Source organism: Panicum hallii, chromosome 1, assembly GCF_002211085.1.
Source record: "Panicum hallii strain FIL2 chromosome 1, PHallii_v3.1, whole genome shotgun sequence".
Taxonomy (NCBI): domain Eukaryota; kingdom Viridiplantae; phylum Streptophyta; class Magnoliopsida; order Poales; family Poaceae; genus Panicum; species Panicum hallii.
The window spans coordinates 58,486,228-58,504,808 of NC_038042.1; the positions used below are offsets into that span (position 1 = coordinate 58,486,228).

The 18,581-nt window shown below is 44.8% G+C and overlaps 3 protein-coding genes across 5 annotated transcripts; 2 read left to right on the forward strand and 1 right to left on the reverse strand.

Annotated features, from left to right (window-relative positions):
• Nucleotides 1-1,392: 1,392 nt before the first annotated feature.
• Nucleotides 1,393-10,360, forward strand: LOC112891153 (probable starch synthase 4, chloroplastic/amyloplastic). 3 transcript variants are annotated; one of them, XM_025958092.1, is made up of 21 exons: nucleotides 1,393-1,802; nucleotides 1,945-2,001; nucleotides 2,109-2,136; nucleotides 2,234-2,300; nucleotides 2,467-2,580; nucleotides 2,834-3,056; nucleotides 3,339-3,473; nucleotides 4,287-4,391; nucleotides 4,559-4,654; nucleotides 4,875-5,004; nucleotides 5,657-5,707; nucleotides 5,983-6,093; nucleotides 6,366-6,475; nucleotides 6,593-6,758; nucleotides 6,845-6,925; nucleotides 7,012-7,074; nucleotides 7,173-7,298; nucleotides 7,938-7,999; nucleotides 8,165-8,261; nucleotides 8,454-8,624; nucleotides 10,147-10,360. In XM_025958092.1, the coding sequence occupies exons 1-20, from the start codon at nucleotides 1,633-1,635 to the stop codon at nucleotides 8,571-8,573; spliced, it is 2,112 nt and encodes a 703-aa protein (XP_025813877.1). In that variant the 5' UTR covers nucleotides 1,393-1,632; the 3' UTR covers nucleotides 8,574-8,624; nucleotides 10,147-10,360. The 3 variants fall into 3 exon arrangements, with proteins under 3 accessions (XP_025813877.1, XP_025813882.1, XP_025813887.1); XM_025958097.1 differs by lacking the exon at nucleotides 10,147-10,360 and adding an exon at nucleotides 9,046-9,181; XM_025958102.1 differs by lacking the exon at nucleotides 2,109-2,136 and having other exon boundaries at nucleotides 1,721-1,802.
• LOC112891144 (wall-associated receptor kinase 2-like) lies at nucleotides 8,934-12,336 on the reverse strand. Its single transcript, XM_025958080.1, has 3 exons — nucleotides 10,600-12,336; nucleotides 10,332-10,499; nucleotides 8,934-10,202 (listed from the first exon to the last, which is right to left on the reverse strand). Exons 1-3 carry the CDS (start codon nucleotides 11,540-11,542, stop codon nucleotides 9,010-9,012), a joined length of 2,304 nt encoding a protein of 767 aa, XP_025813865.1. The 5' UTR covers nucleotides 11,543-12,336; the 3' UTR covers nucleotides 8,934-9,009.
• An 8-nt stretch (nucleotides 12,337-12,344) lies between these two features.
• LOC112891175 lies at nucleotides 12,345-15,057 on the forward strand. Its single transcript, XM_025958110.1, has 5 exons — nucleotides 12,345-12,600; nucleotides 12,779-12,963; nucleotides 13,737-13,920; nucleotides 14,166-14,318; nucleotides 14,777-15,057. The coding sequence occupies exons 1-4, from the start codon at nucleotides 12,571-12,573 to the stop codon at nucleotides 14,286-14,288; spliced, it is 522 nt and encodes a 173-aa protein (XP_025813895.1). The 5' UTR covers nucleotides 12,345-12,570; the 3' UTR covers nucleotides 14,289-14,318; nucleotides 14,777-15,057.
• Nucleotides 15,058-18,581: the final 3,524 nt, after the last annotated feature.

Here is an 18,581-nt window from a genome sequence, read left to right on the forward strand (position 1 = left end):
GGTTGGCAACTCCGACTGACAGAGTAGACGATCCCGACAAGCAGGGCTCGGGACTTTCACTCTCTCTCTACCTCACTTTTCTCCTCTTAGTTCCTTGTAAAGGAGGCCTCCCTTAGTCTATAAAAGGGAGGGGGGTTCCACCTAGGAAAAGGAGACCACTGATCACATCCTCCACTCGAAAGCTTGTAACTCCTCTAAAACTCTCTCAAACACCTAGGCTCAAGCAATACAACCGACTTACTCCCGACTGGATATAGGGTATTTTGCCTGAACCAGTATAAATCTTGAGTCATTATATGCTAGGCTATATCCGATCATTCCGTGCGATAAACACTTCGAGTAGGTTTAGCTACCGATCGTATCCGAAACTGACACCAAATCTGGTAGTTCTTGTGCTGTTTAGATCAAGAACCTTTAACTCCGTCTTGTTGATCGCAGCCATCACCTGTTGATTCATGCAAATTAACTTCCGGTAAAATAAGCAGATGAGCCGTGAGGAAGAAGTAGAAGATCGCCCGTATCCCTTCCCATTGCATACAAGATTGACACAGAGGAGATAGATTGTAGATGAAACTTGTTCTCATTATTGATCACGTACAGGTTCCTATACATATACATACATATATATATACATATATATACATATATATATATAGATAGATATATATAGCCATGACCCTTCAGGGATAGTTTTGGTACGAGGCCATAATTATCTCTTAATTAAAAGGGATATCTCAACAGAATTGTCAGCGACTGGGAGGCTTTTGCGCACGGCCCCTTCAAGTTTCACCACCCCTGGGCAGCCTTGACGGGAATGCGAACAGAATATACCGTGAGGCGCGTCCCAATAATTCCATTCCCTCACAGATCATTTCGTTCCAACAACACGGGGATCATCCCGGCATCGCTCCATGCGTGATTGACCTCTCTCCTCTCCATTTCCCGTGGAAACTCATTCGATGATGGACTCGAGGAAGGAATTCCTTAATCCTCACGATAATCCGCTGGACCATGACCATGGAAAAATGACCACGACAAAAGGAGGCACGGCGACAGCTGGTCAATATCGGCAAGCTGTAGCGAAATGATTGCAAGAAAAGTCAATATCGGCGATAGCTGGTCGATGCTGGACTCGAGGAAGAAATTCAGTCAGCCACCGAATTGGGCCGGAACACAGCCCTCGCAACTTCGCAAAGGCCCGCCTCCGTCCCGATAACTTGAAGGAACGTGAAGTCAAGCCCATGGGCATCGCCGCAAGTGGGCCGTGCAGGGCTGCTCGGTCGAAACCGTCCCCACCAAACTAGTCCAGTCCAGCAGAGAGAGTAACCCGCCGCCGGGCGGTAACTAATCCCGCCCGATTAATCCCCAAATCCCCGATAAACCTGCGCGGCCCGCACCACCGCTCGCTCGCCCGCCCATCCGCGCCAAACGCCACGCGCTCCTCGCCTCCTCCCCCCTGCTGCTCCGTCTCCGTCCTCCGCTTGGCATTGGCTTCTCCGATCAGCGCCTGCGGCTTGCCTCCCCATCGAAACCTAGAATCACATGGTGCTGTCTCACCCGGTGGATCGGCGGGAGGTGCGGCGCGCATAGGTTGGTGGCGAACGGCGAGAGGCGCGCGCGTAGCAGGCAACCATGGAGACGACGCGCCTGCTCGTCGGAGCGGCGATGCGAGCCCCACCGCCTCCTCCGCCAACTCCTCAATTCCGGCGGCGTCGCCTCACGCATCCGCGCGGCGGCGCACATTGCCTCCCCTTCGCCCGCGCTGCTCGAACCACGCTTCTCACCCGGTGCTCCTACTCCAGGTGCGTACAAATCCGCACCCAGCACGAGCTCGTGGGGTCATGCTCGTGCAATTGTCGCGTGCCCGTGCGTTATGTGTTTCTCTGCGCGTTTCCGTGCCCGCTCCCGGCCTCATTTGATTCGCTCCTTCCATATGTGTATCAGGAAGGGGAACAGTAATTCTCGCGGCAAGCCCCGTCGCGAGAGCTCCAGTACCGTACGGTGAGTGCTCGCTACCTCTGTTTTGTTACCATTTTGTAGCGCTTGAGCTGGAGCAGCCAGTGATTGATGTTTGTGATTATGTCTATGCTGGGGTTTGGAATCTGTAGTCTGGAAGTCGAAGAGAGCAGTGATCAGGTATTATTGAGATGGACAGATACAGATACATGCTCATATCTTCTACTGTCGTTCTGCTTTGCTGGATTAAAAGGATCACGTGTCGCTTCTATTCCAGGGAAAAAATTCGACTAATGACCAACGTAAGGGTGACATTCGGGAGCTCTTCAGCCAGGCGCAACGGAGTAATCACTCTCCCCTTCCTTTGTTCAAATGTAGTTTTATGTTTTGAAGCACATCTTTGAGGCTAATGTGTTTTAGTTTGTTCCACAAGGTTAACACAATTTTCAATTAGATTCACACCAATCTGTGGTCCTCTGATTAATAGGTAAAATAATTTGTACCTCACAGATATCCTCTACCTTAACAAGCAGCGGCTTCTGGCCATGGAGGAGCTGAAGAAACTGCAAGATGAAAATGAGTTGCTTCTTCAGGAAATAGAAGTACTAGAAATGGAAGTGCAAGGTGTGTTCCCATTTTTCAGCTTGAAGATATTTGGCTCAGAATCCTGATTATTAAACTGTACAACCTTCAGCAATACAATGCTGGGCATTGATCTGATATTTTACTTTCCATTTTCCATTCTTACTGTAGAGCAAAATGACCGCCGTAGGGGATTCCCTACTGTTTCCACTAAGAAAAAAATTGTATAGTAAAATGCATATATCAAGTTTCATAAAACTTAACACATTTCATTTTCTCACGGGAGCCCTTTCAGGTATTCCTCTAGAAGCAATACAATCATCAAGATTCTGCGAGTTACTCCTGCGAATAGATACAATGGTCATCTCTGGAATGATCAACATGCAGGAAGCATCTGATTTAAGAGAGAAAGTTGTCAATAATAGAAGCATAATAGAAAGCACCTTTTCTGATATTAATCATAAGGCAAATACTGAACTGCTGTCCGAACTGCGACTCTTTCTGCATAAACCAATAGAGTATGCTACCTCGTACCTCTGCCTGAACTGCTACTCTTACTGTCTTGCATTCAAGGTTTCCACCATACAACTGCATATGTTGGTATCTTTTGACATCCACTTGAGTGAGACTAGAGATGCTCGCCACGCCAACATGGCAACTCATACATTCTTTCCATGCATAATTCGTCCAGTGTAATCACGAAACTGTGCATTTACTTTATTAAGTCAAGTGACCTGTTTAACTTGAGTCTTTGCTATCATGTTTGTTTGCTGCTATATTTCATCCAATGTTCAATGCAGGAAACCTCTTCATGTTGTGCACATCTGCAGTGAACTAGACCCAATAGCATCATGTGGATCATTGTCGACTTATGTTGCCGGTGTATCTTCTGCGGTTCAAGGAAAGGGTAACTTGGTGGAGGTGATACTGCCCAAGTATGCAATTTCTCTGCCCTTACCAAATCTTTGGTACAGTAATACTACTGCATGCTTAATAGATCAGCTTGATACCAAGGTTTTCATGTCGTAATGATCCAGTTTGTCATATGAATGTGGAAATTTCTTGGGGTAGATTTAGCGTCAACAATGTTCAACTATATAACACACTTCTAAGATTTTATCTTAATCGCTGCGTACTAACTCTAATAAGTTGCACTGGGTAACAAATCATTGCTATGTAAAAGTTAAAACAAAATTCTGAAATGTAGACATCAACAGCCAGACGAAGCGAGTTTTTTTTTCTCATTGCATATGGATGTTGCAAACTGGACATCCTTCTGAAGATTCGAATTCAATTATTTGTGATTACCATCTAAGATTCATAATTGTAACATTTATACCATTGAGGACAACATGTCCCAAATGATTCCATTACTCAACCAAACATTTCGAAATTAATTTTAAAATGCCTAGACCAATCTAGAAGGAACTCGGTGGCTTAAGATTAAGAAGAAAATGGACACCCAAATTTACCTCGACAAGGGCCCAAACTTAGGTGGTATAGGTTAATCCACTCCCTTACCCTTTTTTGAAGTAAATCATATTTTACAGTGTTGTTGTATTGGTCTATAGTCCTCAATTTTCCCTCTCTTTCCCTTTTGGCTACTGATCTCATGTGTGCCATACTTGAAGTTTGTTGTTATCCTTACTAATATGATGATATCCATTGCTTTAGCTTGCGCCACATTTACATCTTGATTATTGCAAGCAAAACTATTATGCTCATTGCATTGGTATGGCCCAAAATAGGTACACCAGCATAAACACGGATGGAATTCACGGTCTGAGGAAAGCTGAGGCAGAATATGAATCTTATTTTGGTGGTATTTGGCATAAAAACAGAATATGGACTGGGTAAACATATACTCCTAGTATGCAAAGAGGCCTAACAAGCCTTGTTATCTCTCTTTTGTCTTATTCTAGTTGATATATATTACATTCTGACCATATTATTCCTGCATGCTTCTATCTTTGTGTAGTTCTAGATGTATTCTCCTCGTAATTTTTCTTCTTTGATGCAGTATGTCAAGTGGTGTTGGTCTTATACTCATAGAACCAATCCAGCTCTCCTATTTCAATCGTGATATGTTACGTGGCTACCCTGATGACTTTGAGCGGTACGTAGTACAATATAAGGATAATGGCACACCTTTATGACTATAACATGCACAAGGACCCTTTTGTACTGATTATATTTGCATAACTGTGAATCATTGATTGGTTTAGAATATAAGTTGTAGCTTTTTGTTGGAAGATCAATTTATGACACAATTGCTGTTTCTAGTTTGCACATGACATACACGTCATATGTTCTAGCTGTTTTTTTTTCTTTTTCAGGTTTTCCTATTTTTCCCGTGCGTCATTGGACTATATTGTAAAATCTGGGAAGCAGCCAGACATTTTACACATACATAACTGGGAAACTGCTATAGTGGCACCGCTTTTCTGGGATATATTTGCTCACCAGGTCAGTTCTACTTAAGGGTATTTATTATTGATCATATGCTTATCTCCCTCAAAGATACCGCCTTCTCAATTTGTGTGTGCTTTTTAATGGTATGATAATAGTTCCATCCTATGTTCTTCCTTGCTTCTTTATGTTAAATGGATGATAACATTTTCTGATAGGTTTTTGTCCTATTATTGCCAATGGAAGATATCTCATTCTGGAAACAGATGAGGGAAAATGTGGATGATGTTATAATAGAAATAAGTTAAAGTGCTTTATTAGACCGAAGGAGTACTTCCCAGATTTAATAGAAAGCCCACTAGTTTACAGGTCAAACATTCAGCTACGGGTGTCAGCACATTCTCAGGAGTACACAATACCTGGTCTCCGCTGTCACTTCGTCCATATAGTGTTCAATTTTCTAGACCTGACCAGCTATTCCCTTTAAATGAAGCTGAATGTATCCTGTTTCACATGAGCTGCCACATGAATGCTCTCATTTTCCGTAGGAGTTTAATCTGGCTTATGCCTTGCCCTGGTCGTTGCACTCTCACTTTGATTCCAAAGTGCGAGTTTACAGCATGTATTAAACATCACAAATGTACTTGAGAGTCAATATTGAATGTTATTTTCTTATTGAAGTCCTTATGTAACTTTGTTATGCTTTCAGGGGCTTGAGAACACTCGAATATTACTGACATGCCAAGACTTGGATTCCCAAGTAAATATCCAGTATAACTCTTTCAATTCTTTAATGATCACCCATGCAGTATCACCATCATCAATACACTCTGAGATACAAGATTGATGCAAACTTTTAAGATTTAAATTGCCTAGTGTCTTCTAATAATCGGAGCGTCCTGCACATATCTCGAGCCATTTTTGAGAGCTCAGTAGTGCAAGTACCTGCATATACTACTGGTTTCTTATTTTTTTTAACAACTAATGGTTTCTTATATTTGTTAAATGTTGTATGTTTCATGCAATTGCTGCTAGTGTCTAGAGGAGCCAAATAAGTTGGAGATGTGTGGGCTTGATCCTCGTAAGCTTCATCGTGCTGATCGTCTGCAGGATCCAAATGAGACACATCTTGTTAATGTTCTTAAGGTGAGTCTTCTTTAAAATTAAGGAACTAAATACGATATATGTTAGACATCGAAGACTATGTGTATCTAAATTTCTCTTTACTCTGCCTAAACAAACTATAGTACCAGGGGGGCAATTCTGTTTCAATGTGGGAAACTCATTCAAACACATGCACATTTTCCTTGAATATAAATATAAAATGCCAGATAGAAGTAAATTGTTTCAAATGCCCTTGATGTACCCAATTAAATTTGTACCTTTCTATTAACTTCTGCCCATATATATATTTGCAGGGAGGAATTGTTTACTCAAATAAAGTAATTTTAATGTCCTCAATCCATTCGAGAGATGTTCTTACACGGGGTTTGAGACATGGGTTGGAAACAACATTAACTGTGCATAAGTAATTATATGTTTTTTTATTATTTCCATAATTTTTCTTGCACAGGGCCTAGAAAAATGCTGGTTGGATTGGCATTTGCTTTGCTGAGAATTTCTGAGACACTTAATTTCCTTTTAGGGAGAAGATATTGGTTGCTTCTCATGGATTGGATGGTGAACTTTGGGATCCATCCAAAGACATTTATCTTCCTCGGCGGTATTCTGCCAATGATATTGAGGGGAAGTCCATTTGCAGAGAAGCACTTAAGCGACGACTTGGTTTCCACAGTGGTTCATCCATTATAGTATGTATGCCATTGTTTTCAACATATTACTTCTGTTTGTTTAGTTCCTACATTGAGCATATCATTAGGTAAGTGCCATTTGTTAGGTAGGATGTATCTGCGATGGTTATTCAGATATTCATAATCTCAAGGAAGCAGTTCATGTTGCCCTGCGCAGAAGTGCTCAGGTTTCTGCAGTTATTAGTCACCTTCCCTTTCAACTTAAACAGTTGATTTCTTTGCTAGCATAGCTGCAAGATTTTATACTGTACAGGTCATCTTCATGGAAAAGTTAGGATCTGTCGCGAACTCAACCATCCGGGCATTAAAGGAAGAGGTAAAGCTATTGCAGTTCCATGGCTAACATTACTTGATTAAGCATTCCTTGTTCATGGCATACCACAATGTAATTTCATTTCTTTATCATTTGTTCAGTTTATTAATCTGGATGACAGCATAGCATTCATTGAGGAATACGATGAGACACTTGCACATTTAGTATATGCAGGCTCTGATATCATTCTTTGCTCTTCCTTTGAAGATCCATCGCTTCAAATTGCGGTATGTGAAAGAACCCTTTTTCTATTTCTGCTAGTAAACTAAGGCCCAATGTATATATTTTTCTCATAATATCAGATGTTGGTAATTTAGATGTAGAAAAGGTTTAAGCTTATTTTCAACATTGATAGAGGTGGGTAATTTATGTGTAAATTTAGGGGGTTACTTTAGAATATATTTCATAATGACAGATATGGGTAATCTAAATGTAAATATAGAGGGGATTACTTTAAATTTTATTCATAATGGCAAAGGTCAGGAATTTAGATGAAGAGCAGTGGGTCAATTTAGATTATTTCATAATGCCAGATGTGGGTATTTAGATATAATTTAGATGGTTACTTTAGACTATTTTATAATGGCAGCCACGCTTAATTTTTTAGAAAATAGAATAGATCTAAGGGCTATTATTATTATTATTATTAATGATGATGATGATGGTGATGATGATTGTAGCCTACTGAATTGACAGCAGAATGTTTCTGATTTTTGTGAGAATATCATGGATTTATCTTTTTTTCATAGTGCGTCTCACGAGGATTAATGTGGGGGCTTCAAAAAAGCCTCTAATTACTGATAATAAGATTCTGGTTAGTTTCCACCCAACTGTTATGCCTCTTAGTGAAGTCTCTTTGTGGGCAGATGAAGGCAATAAAGTATGGATGTGCACCAATGCAAATAAACTTTCCCAATGACAAATCCAGGTAAAAACCACTAAACATTTAAACATTTACTTTGGCAACTCATCTGTTTGATATGATTTAGACGAAATGTTTGATGTGTCCATAGTTAGTCGAAGCTACATTAATTGACAAATTATGTATGTACATTGTTACTTACGGCCTCTGTTTATATGTATCTGTCACCAGGCAATCTGAGGGGAATGATTGCCGCAACAGAGTAATGTCCAAGTATATCATCTCAACCTATGGAGAGTTGTCTCTTCTTCAAGCACTCGACAGTTTTGTAAGTTCACAATCTCAAGTGGCGATAGCTATCTTGTCACGGAGCTATTCATTGCACACAATTAATCTGAATAGATTGGATAATGTTTTAAACCATCCACATAGGCTCAGGAAGCTGAAATCCTTAAATGATATTGTATTCTGAAGTTATTTGCTTCTTAAATTGACATATATTTTACTACCTAATGTGCAGAAGAATGACCCTTCCCTTTGGGATCAGCGGATAAAAGATGGGATGGTTAAGGGTTTAGCATGGAACGCTGAGTGCTATGACCTTCACTGGGAGGCCTATTCCTTTGTAAGGAAGCTGTGAATTGGCCATCCGGCAAGAAAGCACTAGAGGCACCAGAACTCCAAATAAAAGGTACCTGTATAATATTTGCACTTAATCCTGTAAATTTAGTTTTTCTAGATTAACTATAAATCAAGTTAGGAAGTTTGTTCATTCTATTGTTAGTAAATAAATAGATACTAGTTAACAATGGTTCGCAAAGCTTCTGGTTCTTCTTCCTATACTTGTAGCAAATAGCTCCAAGCTCTTGTTAAATCATGTTGTTTTGCCCAATAAGCTTGCAAGAGATCCGCATTCAGTTCCACAAAGTCTAGTAATTACTTTTCCCTTTTTTCTGAAGAAAATAATGAACAGTATTTGAGATTGGCACAGATAGTGCTGTTTCGAAAATCATTATAATATCCGAAAGAATCCTACTTGAATTGATTTGCCAAAAGAATGGTACAAATACTATGATCTACAAACTATAAGTATATGTGCTGCCTTCTTCAAGATCGAGGACATCCTGCTGTCTGAACATTATCGGAAGATCCCTGTGTTCCATGGGAAGCAAGGTCTGCCTCTCCTCCGGATTGGCATCAGCCCGAGCCCACGGGTGCTGCTGGTATCTCCTCAGCCTCTCCAGCCTTTCAGCAGCCGCCTTCATCGTCGGCCGTTCCTCCCCGCTCATGCTCAGGCATTGCATCACGAGGTGAGCAATTTCTTCAAGCACCTCGGCTCTGACCTCGTTCCTCACCTGGCTGTCAAGAAGCTCTCCATGCCGGCCAGCCTTCATCGCCGTCATGAAGCATGACACGAGGCTCCTGCCTTCCTCTGGCCCATCAAAGTAGAGTGCCTTCTTCCTGGTTAGAAGCTCCAGCAGGACAACCCCAAAGCTGTACACGTCGCTCTTGTCTGTTAGCTGGCATGTCATAAGATATTCAGGGTCCAGGTACCCGCAAGTCCCCTGCACCAATGTTGCAATCTCGGCCTCATCTGTGGGTGCCAGTTTTGATGCTCCGAAATCTGAAACTTTGGCGGTGAGCTTGTCGTCAAGCAGAATGTTGGCCGTCTTGACGTCTCCGTGGAGGATCGGCGGCGAAGCAGAGGAGTGCATGTACGCGAGCGCCTCGGCCGACTCTGCCGCTATCCGGAGACGGGTGTCCAAGGTTATGTCCGCCTTGAGATCCTTGTTGTGGATGTAATGGTAGAGAGTGCCGTTGGAGACGAACTCGTAGACCAGCATGGGCACCTCCACTTCGAGGCAGCAGCCAAGCAGCTTCACGACGTTCCTGTGGTTGATCTGGGAGAGGATGAACATCTCCCTGGCGAACTCCTTGGTCTGGGCCTCCTCCATCATCTTGGACTTCTTGATGGCCACCACGGTCTTGTCCTCGAGCACGCCCTTGTAGACGACGCCGTGCCCGCCGCGGCCGAGGACACGGTCGGCGGCGAAGTTGTTGGTCGCCTTCTCGAGCTCCTCCTTGGAGAATATCTTGAACCCACCTGCTCCGGCGCCGGCGCTACTGTAGGAGCGCATCTGCTGCTGCAGGATCACACCCCCGTTCTGCTCGAAGAACCTCTGCTTCGTTCTGATGAGCTTCCTCTTCTGCAGCCCCAGGTAGAGCCAGAAGCACATGAACACTGACAGGAACACTCCGACGCTGACACCTGAACATCGCGTACTCATCAGTATCCCGACAAGAAATTGAAAAGGGTCACCAAGCATGTTCCGCTTGTAGCGTTGGCTCACAGGGTGATGATTCGTGTTGTACAAAAAAAGGATGATGATTTGTGTACCTGTAACCACTTTGAGAGCTAGCGTGAACTTGTCCTTGGTCCGGCAGCCATTCTGCCTGGTGGCATCGCCGTTGGTTCCCGGAGGGCATTCGCAAATGTAGCTTCCCGGCGTATTCGTGCAGTCTCCATAGCATGGATATCTGTCTTTCCGGCGGCACTCGTCGATGTCTTCCGTTTGCAAATAAATGCGATTTGGTCTCATCATTGGGTAAGAAGACAAACAGGCAATGGGGAAAAATCAGCAATGCGGTTGAGATGAGATGTGTACCTGTGCATCCACCGTCGAGGTAGGGGTTTCCCTCGAACCCCTTGCAGCAGTTGCATCGATAGCCGGCGCCGTTGCCGATGGAGTCGAAGCAGTCGCTGTTGGCGCTCCGGCACGCGTAGTCCGTGGCGTTGCGCTTGGCGGCGCTGCAGTTGCCGACGTTCCGGACGGCCCAGTCGAGCACGACGGGCACGGCGAAGTCGTCGGTCCGGTTCAAGAAGCCGCGGTCGCTGTAGCTGAACCACGCCGTCTCCACCAGGAACACGTAGTGGCACCTGGTGACGACGACGTTGGTGGTGAAGGCCGGGTCGAGCTGCGCCTGCTGCAAGCTCAGCGTGTTGGCCTGGAAGTAGTCGACGCCGGGCGGTATGTCGCTCTGGCAGCACCCGACGCCGGTGCAGGACCCCTGCCCCGGGATGGTGTACTGCGGCGGCCGGCACACGGACGTGCAGCCGCTGACGAAGTACTCCCTGCTGTCGACGAAGTACCCGAGGCTGGGGCAGCCAGTCGCCACCAGGCGGTTCTTGGCCGGGGAGAAGAGGTAGGGGCTGGTGCCGAGGGACATGTACGACAGGCTCCGGTCGACGAGCCCACCCGTGGAGTTGTAGCACTTGCGCGTGGCGTTGAGGTACGCCCGAGCCTCGCCGGCGGCGAGGGACAGGCCGGCGAGCTGGATGCGGCTGTAGTCGGATATGGTGAGTCGGGGTGGGGAGCGGGTGTCGTCGCAGTGGAGCTGGAAGCCGCCGAGGACGTCGTGGCGGTAGCACCCGGCGCCGATGCCAAATGGATACGGGATGGTGATGTTGCCGCACCTGTCGCGGCATCCCGGCCGCGCCAACCCCACCGGCGGTGGCTGCCGCTGAGCCGACGACGCCGGTATCGCCGGCGCCAGAGCCAATAGCAGCACGGCCAGTGCGATGGCCTGCAGCTGCAGGGTGCTCGCCATTTTCCACGTGTGTTGTCGCCTCGTTCTTCGCTCCCATTGGACAGTCGGGTCCGATATACCGATATATGTGGTGCCAGCGCCGCTTGATGGCCCAACGACCAAGCGAAGAAGCAAGCGCGTACACACGCGCGCCTTCCTCCATCGATCAGCTTCTTTTGACGAGCGAGCCGGCTCGAATCGGATGGTTTGGTCTGACTGGTGACGCGGTTGCGAGGGGAAGGCGCGGCGCAGCGCAGCGGTTTTGGGGTGCTGATCGGCGCCAGAATGGGAAAAGGGAGCTGCATCTGCGTCCCACTTGCGTGGCCCGGCTCGTGGTCAAGTTGATCAGGTTGTTGTTTTGGACAGAAAGTTGACCTTGGAAGAATTTGGAGCTTCCTTGACCTACCTTTCTCCTTCACGCTAGCATGATTGGAGAAGAGGAGGAGGAAACACTGAAACGGAGTTACGTCATTTTATTTATTTATTTGGTTACGCAACGATGTACATGTGTCAAAATGAATAGTCAACCATTCTCGTGCTCGTGCCCTTTGTTCTCTCTTGTTGATTGTGTCTCCTAGTCTCATGGAAGCAGAATTGTTCCCATCAGTCATATTCAACTATCCATAGGCATCCTTGGTCTCACAAATCCTTGAATTCCAAACATTGTCGTTTTTTAAAAGGAAAGATATACACTGTACAAGCCATTAGCGAAAGGGCCCTTACCGCTTGCGCGAAAGGCCGAACACGCATTATGGGCTCAACAGGATCTCACGCGGCCCACGCACAACCACGCCCCTTGCTCCCCAGCCTCCCAGCAGTCGACACGTCACACGCGTCCTCCACTCAAAGTGGAAGGACATTACACATTAGGACCCGGACCTGCGCCGCGCCGCTGCCGCCGTCGTTGGGGTCGAGAGATCCGCAGCCTCCGCCGGTCGCCGAAGACGGCGTCCTCCTGAAGTACTCCGCTCGTCCCGTGCTCACAAGCCGCCGCCGTTCTAAAATGGCGTCTCCGACGACCTGGGCCACGCGGCTCCGCCCACAGTAAGATGCGCTACTCCGCCGTCGTCTCCTTCAAGGTCCGCTCCTCACATTTTCGATCTCCATCCTTCACTAGTATGCTACCCCAGTCTCTCGTAACAAGTGCAGTGCAGTGTCAGCGTATTGTAGATTGACATCGACTCTTCTTTAATTTGGTTTTTGATGCCTCGCTGTTATCGCTGTTGTCCTCCGATTCTTTTACCCTTTTGGCTGCAGAGGTACTATGACGGTGAGATCAGGTATCGTGAGATCGCGCCCTGCTTCCATGACTTCTTCTCGCAAGGGAAGCTCACTGCCGTGTACTGGTGCCACAACGTGAGACACGAGATGGCCCCGACTATACACAGCGACGGTGCGGCTATCCTTGTCAGGAAACTGCTGCATTACCCCAACAATCCGACGTAATAATTCCTCGCCTGTTACGCTTCGGTGGTTTAGTGCCACCTCTGACTGTTTTAAATCATTAGCATTATTTCAGTATTTGCATGCTCCGACTTAAATTCCTAACCAGGATACTGTCCCACCCTGTGGATCATTATATTATTTGGCAATAGTATGTTCTCTTGTTTAGCTGCTACTATCATAGGATTTGCACTCACGGTGAATCAAATTTTTTTTTTTGCCTAATGCTTACTCATCCTAGGCATTTCACTAGTCAAGCAACTCAAGCATGTGCTGAATGGATGTGATGAGCTTATTAGTTCAATTTGATGCTAGCTGAGTCCCTTTCATTGAATGATTTGACTCTAGTGCTCATTTTCATTGATATACAGTACCAGCAACGCATATAAGTTCTGAGGACAAAAGGAATACAACGTCTAAACAGTAAAACAGGGACAACTTCTTTCTGTGAGATGACTGACAACTAATGGTGGTTTTACAAAACATAATAAAATTCCTTTAGCAAACATATGATGAATATTCAGTGGTAACTAAATATGATTTTCGGTAATAGGGTTGGTTCTCATTTGATGATTCGATTGCAACCATTTATATAAATTTATCATCTTCCATTACTCAAATATATCTTTGTAAACTAAATTCCATTGAGTTACCTTAAACAGTAATATGCCTTCATACGTGGTAGTCTTTCTTGGTTTTTTATGCATTCTGTAACTCAGAACTTTCCTTTTCTTTTCCTTTTTCTGAAAGAGTAACCCAGAACTTTTCACAGGAGAGTCTTTGTTGGTGATGTTGTTTTGGTAAGAAATCCAAAGACACCATCCCACTATCTGGTTCGAAGGTTGGGTGCGATTGGAGGATGCGAGATGGTTTCTACGGATGAGAAAGATGAGCCTTTTGTATTAGCGCATGACCAATGTTGGGTCCTGCTGGATAATCAATCAGTGACGCCCAAGGTATGTGAGACATGACGATGCCCATAGCATCATATTGTTTTTTCTGCATCACACACACAGAGTAAAAAAAGAAGTGCAGTTATTCACCAGTTTTTTTCCTCATCCTATAATACTGAAATGTTGGATTGCGATTATTGCAACAAGCCATATCCTCCAAAGTTAACATGTTCCATCTTAGGTCGCCAGGTGTTACTGTTACATGCTTTCATTCTGCTGATTTCTCCACGGTACCACCTTTTTGTCAGGTAGCTTGGGACAGCCGTGTGTTTGGACCAGTTCCTATTAGTAGTATCTGTGGCAGAGTGATATATTCTTTGAGGACATCTGTTGATCATGGTCCGGTACAGAACTGGTTTGTTCCATGTTAGGTTGAGCTATCATTAATTCCTTACTGCTGGGTAAGTGCTTTCAGCCTGAGCTCAGCATTCTCGTTTCTTGTCTCTGCAAATAGCTGTAGAGCCATGGAGCAGGATTCTCCAGTTGTAGCAGTAGAATCCTGCTACACGTACCTGAAAATATTGACGGTTAGTAGTAACACTTGCTGTTGACTAAGATATTTGCTCTCGTTTAAGTTGCATGCTAGTGAGTTATGGCAGATGACAAGTCATTACATGTGAGTTTGTCTTGTGAAAGTGGTCCTTGGCTGGATTCTGTTGTTGGCTGTAGAAATTTCATGCTGCGGTATGTAAACAACCGGTGATGCTGCAGGAATTACTAGTGGTGCATCCAATCCCGTTATCGATTGTTGAATCGTTGAAACCTTTTGCTTGCCCACAGTTTCCAGTTTCAAGTAGCTTCGCCTTGCAGGACTAGTAGTTCTGAAGCCCTCTGTAAAATTATTGTCTTTTATATGCAGCAAGGGCAACAATATCTGGCCGAGGAAGCAGCTGTAGTCTGTAGAGGCCAATATCATGACACGGGAGGGCGCTGGCAGAAATAAAGTGTTTCTTTAGCTGCCAATCTATGAAACTGCAAGCGTGCAAATGCCTGGATGTTTGCCAATACCTGGCTGTTGTTGACTTGTTGTTACTGTGACTCTGTGAGAGTGTATTGTAGGTTATCATTGGTTTGGGATTCTTTTCTTGCTGGTGTAACTGAACTACTGAAAGATGGCTATGCCGTCTTTAGGCCCTGTTCGTTTCCTACCCTCTGGACTTTAGACCCATCACATCAAAGAGAATCTTGCTATTTAGAAGTATTAAATAAAATCTGTTTATAAAACTTTTTGCATAGCTGGTTGTTAATTCGTGAGATAAATTTAGTGAGCCTAATTAATCCATAATTTGCCACAGTGATGCTACAGTAATCATCCGCTAATCATGGACTAATATACCTCATTAGATTCGTCTCGCGAATTAGCACTGGGTTCTGCAATTAGTTTTGTAATTAGATTTTATTTAACACTTCTAAATGATAAGATTCTCTTAGATGTGACTCCTCTAAACTTTAGACCCTAGAAAACGAACGCACCCTTGGTCTAACTGTCTAAGCAATGAAACCCCTTTGATGTTGCAACTTGCAAGTACGGAGGGCTCAAAGGAAAATGAAGCGGTCAGAGAAAATACCAACTCTGGGAAGCAATTGGGCTTGAAGTTCAGCTCTGCGAGGCAGAAAGTGAAGAGTTGGTTGGCCCGAACCGAAGGCGAGGTAACGAATTTTTTTTAGAAAGGGGTTAAAAAAATTAAATTCGAAAAAGGGGTGCCGTTTTTGAAATTTTCGAAAAATGGGGGCCGGCGACCTCCCACCCATCCAACGGGCGGGAGGTCCCAAAATTGTTGCCAGGCCCCTCCTGAGGGTCTCTTCGCGAATTAGAAACTTTTCTTATTCGTGAAGAGTCCCCTGAGGCATCCCGCCCGCCCGTCGGACGGGAGGTTCCTATTTTCTTATTTTTTGTTCGAATTTATGTTTTACGAATAATTTAAAATTTATATTTTTTTAAATACAAAATTTATTCGCCATATTCTTTTGTATACATATAAAATTTTAATTCAATTTTATGAAAAAGATTACTGTATCTAAAACTCGTAGTATCAAGATGGTTAAACGATAACGTTTTGCAATGTAGAATCCAAATATTACGATAGTACGATACATCAAACCATTAAAAATAAAATAATATTATACAAAAAACAGTTTAAATATATAGAGTCCACCGAATCAGGAGTATCTACTCCGTCTATCCCGGACCTCGCGCTCTCTTGGTCCTCCCTCTAGTCCTAGGCCGTCGGCGTATGTGCCCTTCCGAGTACGTGACTGTAAAAATAAACGAAATTAGTCGTGTAAATTAAAGTTGATCAAAATGGTAATTATAAAGGACTTACGCTGCGTGCAGTGCTGCAGAGGTCGACGGGCCAGCTGTGTACACGTGGGCGGACGCATGAGATGAATTGGAGGCCCCCACGTCATCTCTGCTGCGACACGTCATTGCACGTAATGCTCGCGTCAAGTTGTCATGAATCCGACGAAAGCTCTCTTTGTACTGTGCGTCCGGTACACGTACTCCACGTTCAAACAACGTGATCTGAGATACAGCTTCGACCTCCGCGCAGTTGATCAGATCGATCTGCATGAGTAATGGAAAGCAGAGTAATATTGTTATCGATTTTTTATAAAAAAAGATTTAATAATTGAAGTTGCGAAAGACGTACCGCGCCACGCTGCGCCTGATCACGGTACAAGGGATACGTGTCCGAGATGGTCGGCAGATGCTGATGCTCCGCGTCATCAATACGTGAAAGAGTGACGTACGGACGCATGCGAGTGAGGTACCAGCGGAGGTATACGCCGTAAGACGCCTCCGTGTGTGGCTGCGGCTCGTCCCACATATCGTCAGGTGCGTCTAGCCACCCTCCTAGGTACTCCTACAGCTTGACAACCCAGTTGACTTCGTTGGCGTGATATCCCCTGCGCGAATATCTGTTGCAAACATTTGAAAGACAACATTATTTCATGATAACGGTTATATAATTAATACAAAACAAGTTATCACAAACTTACTCGCGTACGCTGCGCGGCACGGCCTGGAACGCTCGGGGTAGGAGAGGGAAGTGCTGTCGTCGTCCGAACTGCCTCATCACTCATTCGACGCAGTACGGCTCGACGACAATATCGAACACTAGGTTCGCCTTTGTGAGCCAGTATGCCTCGTCACGCGTGCAGAGGGAGGACAACCCGTGCGGCGCACGTGTCTGGACAGCCGCAGCGGTGTACGGGGTCCAGATGACATCCTGTGGCCGCATCCGATCAAATTCGGACACGAACTGCGGGTATGCTTTTCGGACCTGCCGATGTGCCCAGCTCATCTGCAAAATTACACAACTGCGTCGGTACTTTGCACGTACAGAAATGTACAACAGTAAATTAAAGAGCTTACCCGTCGATCGGTCCAAAGCGAACCCATCGTGGGGCTATCCTCGTGCCACAGCCCATACATCTTAGGCGGATAAGGCTCCTCGCTGATTAGGGGGCGTGCTATGGCGAATCGCTCGTACGACCATAGCTTCAGCAGAAGTGGACAGCCTGTGATGACGGTGGTCCTCTCTGTCTTGAAACAGGCCTGGCAAAGGCCTCGGTACGTGGCAGCAAGCACTGCCGATCCCCAGCTCCACCCAGGTACCTGGTCCGGCTCCGCATCCGCAATCGCGTGCGCGTACTGGATGAGAACCTTGTCCACATAATTGCCGCTAGACTTGCAGAAAAGAGTCCAGCCGAACAACCACAACAGATATGTCTCCAGGCAGCGTGGGAAGCCCGAGCAGGTACGACACGTCCTGCAACGTGGGGGCCATCTCCCCGCACGGCAAGTGGAACGTGTGCGTCTCCGGACGCCACCTGTCCGCCAACGCCGCAAGTAGAGAGCGGTCCAGCCGCATCCGCTTCTTGGCGCCACCATCTTGGCCGTCGCCAGCCTGAAGCATACGTGCGAGTGGCAGCAAACCAGCTTCACGTAACCTGTATATTTTGCATTGTGGTTACAATTGTCGTACAAGTAATACATTCATTCCGTAATAAAATACAAAGTATCACATGTCAAGCCAGCGATCGTCCAGGTGCAACAACTCTTTTGCTACACGAGGGCGTAACTCGTGAAGCTACTGCCCCTCCACCGCTGCCAGGTACGACCTGTGTCGTCCGTTCGTTGGTGGTCGCGTCAAGGAGCTCCGGTGTCCGCGCCATATCTGCATGAAAAATATAACTACCCTAAGAAATATTTCTAAAAACTATTAAAAATACTAAAAATTATTCAAAATATAACTACCCTAATAAATATTCCTACAAACAATTGAAAATACTAAAAACTATTCAAAATATAACTACCCTAAGAAATATATCTAAAAACTATTCAAAATACTAAAAACTATTCAAAATATAACTAACCTAAGAAATATTTCTAAAAACTATTGAAAATACTAAAAACTATTTAAAATATAACTACGCTAAGAAATATTTCTAAAAACTATTGAAAATACTAAAAACTATTCAAAATATAACTACCCTAAGAAATATTCCTAAAAACTATTCAAAATATAACTACCCTAAGAAATATTTGTAAAAACTATTGAAAATACTAAAAACTATTCAAAATATAACTAATATTCCTAAAAACTATTCAAAATATAACTACCCTAAGAAATATTTCTAAAAACTATTGAAAATACTAA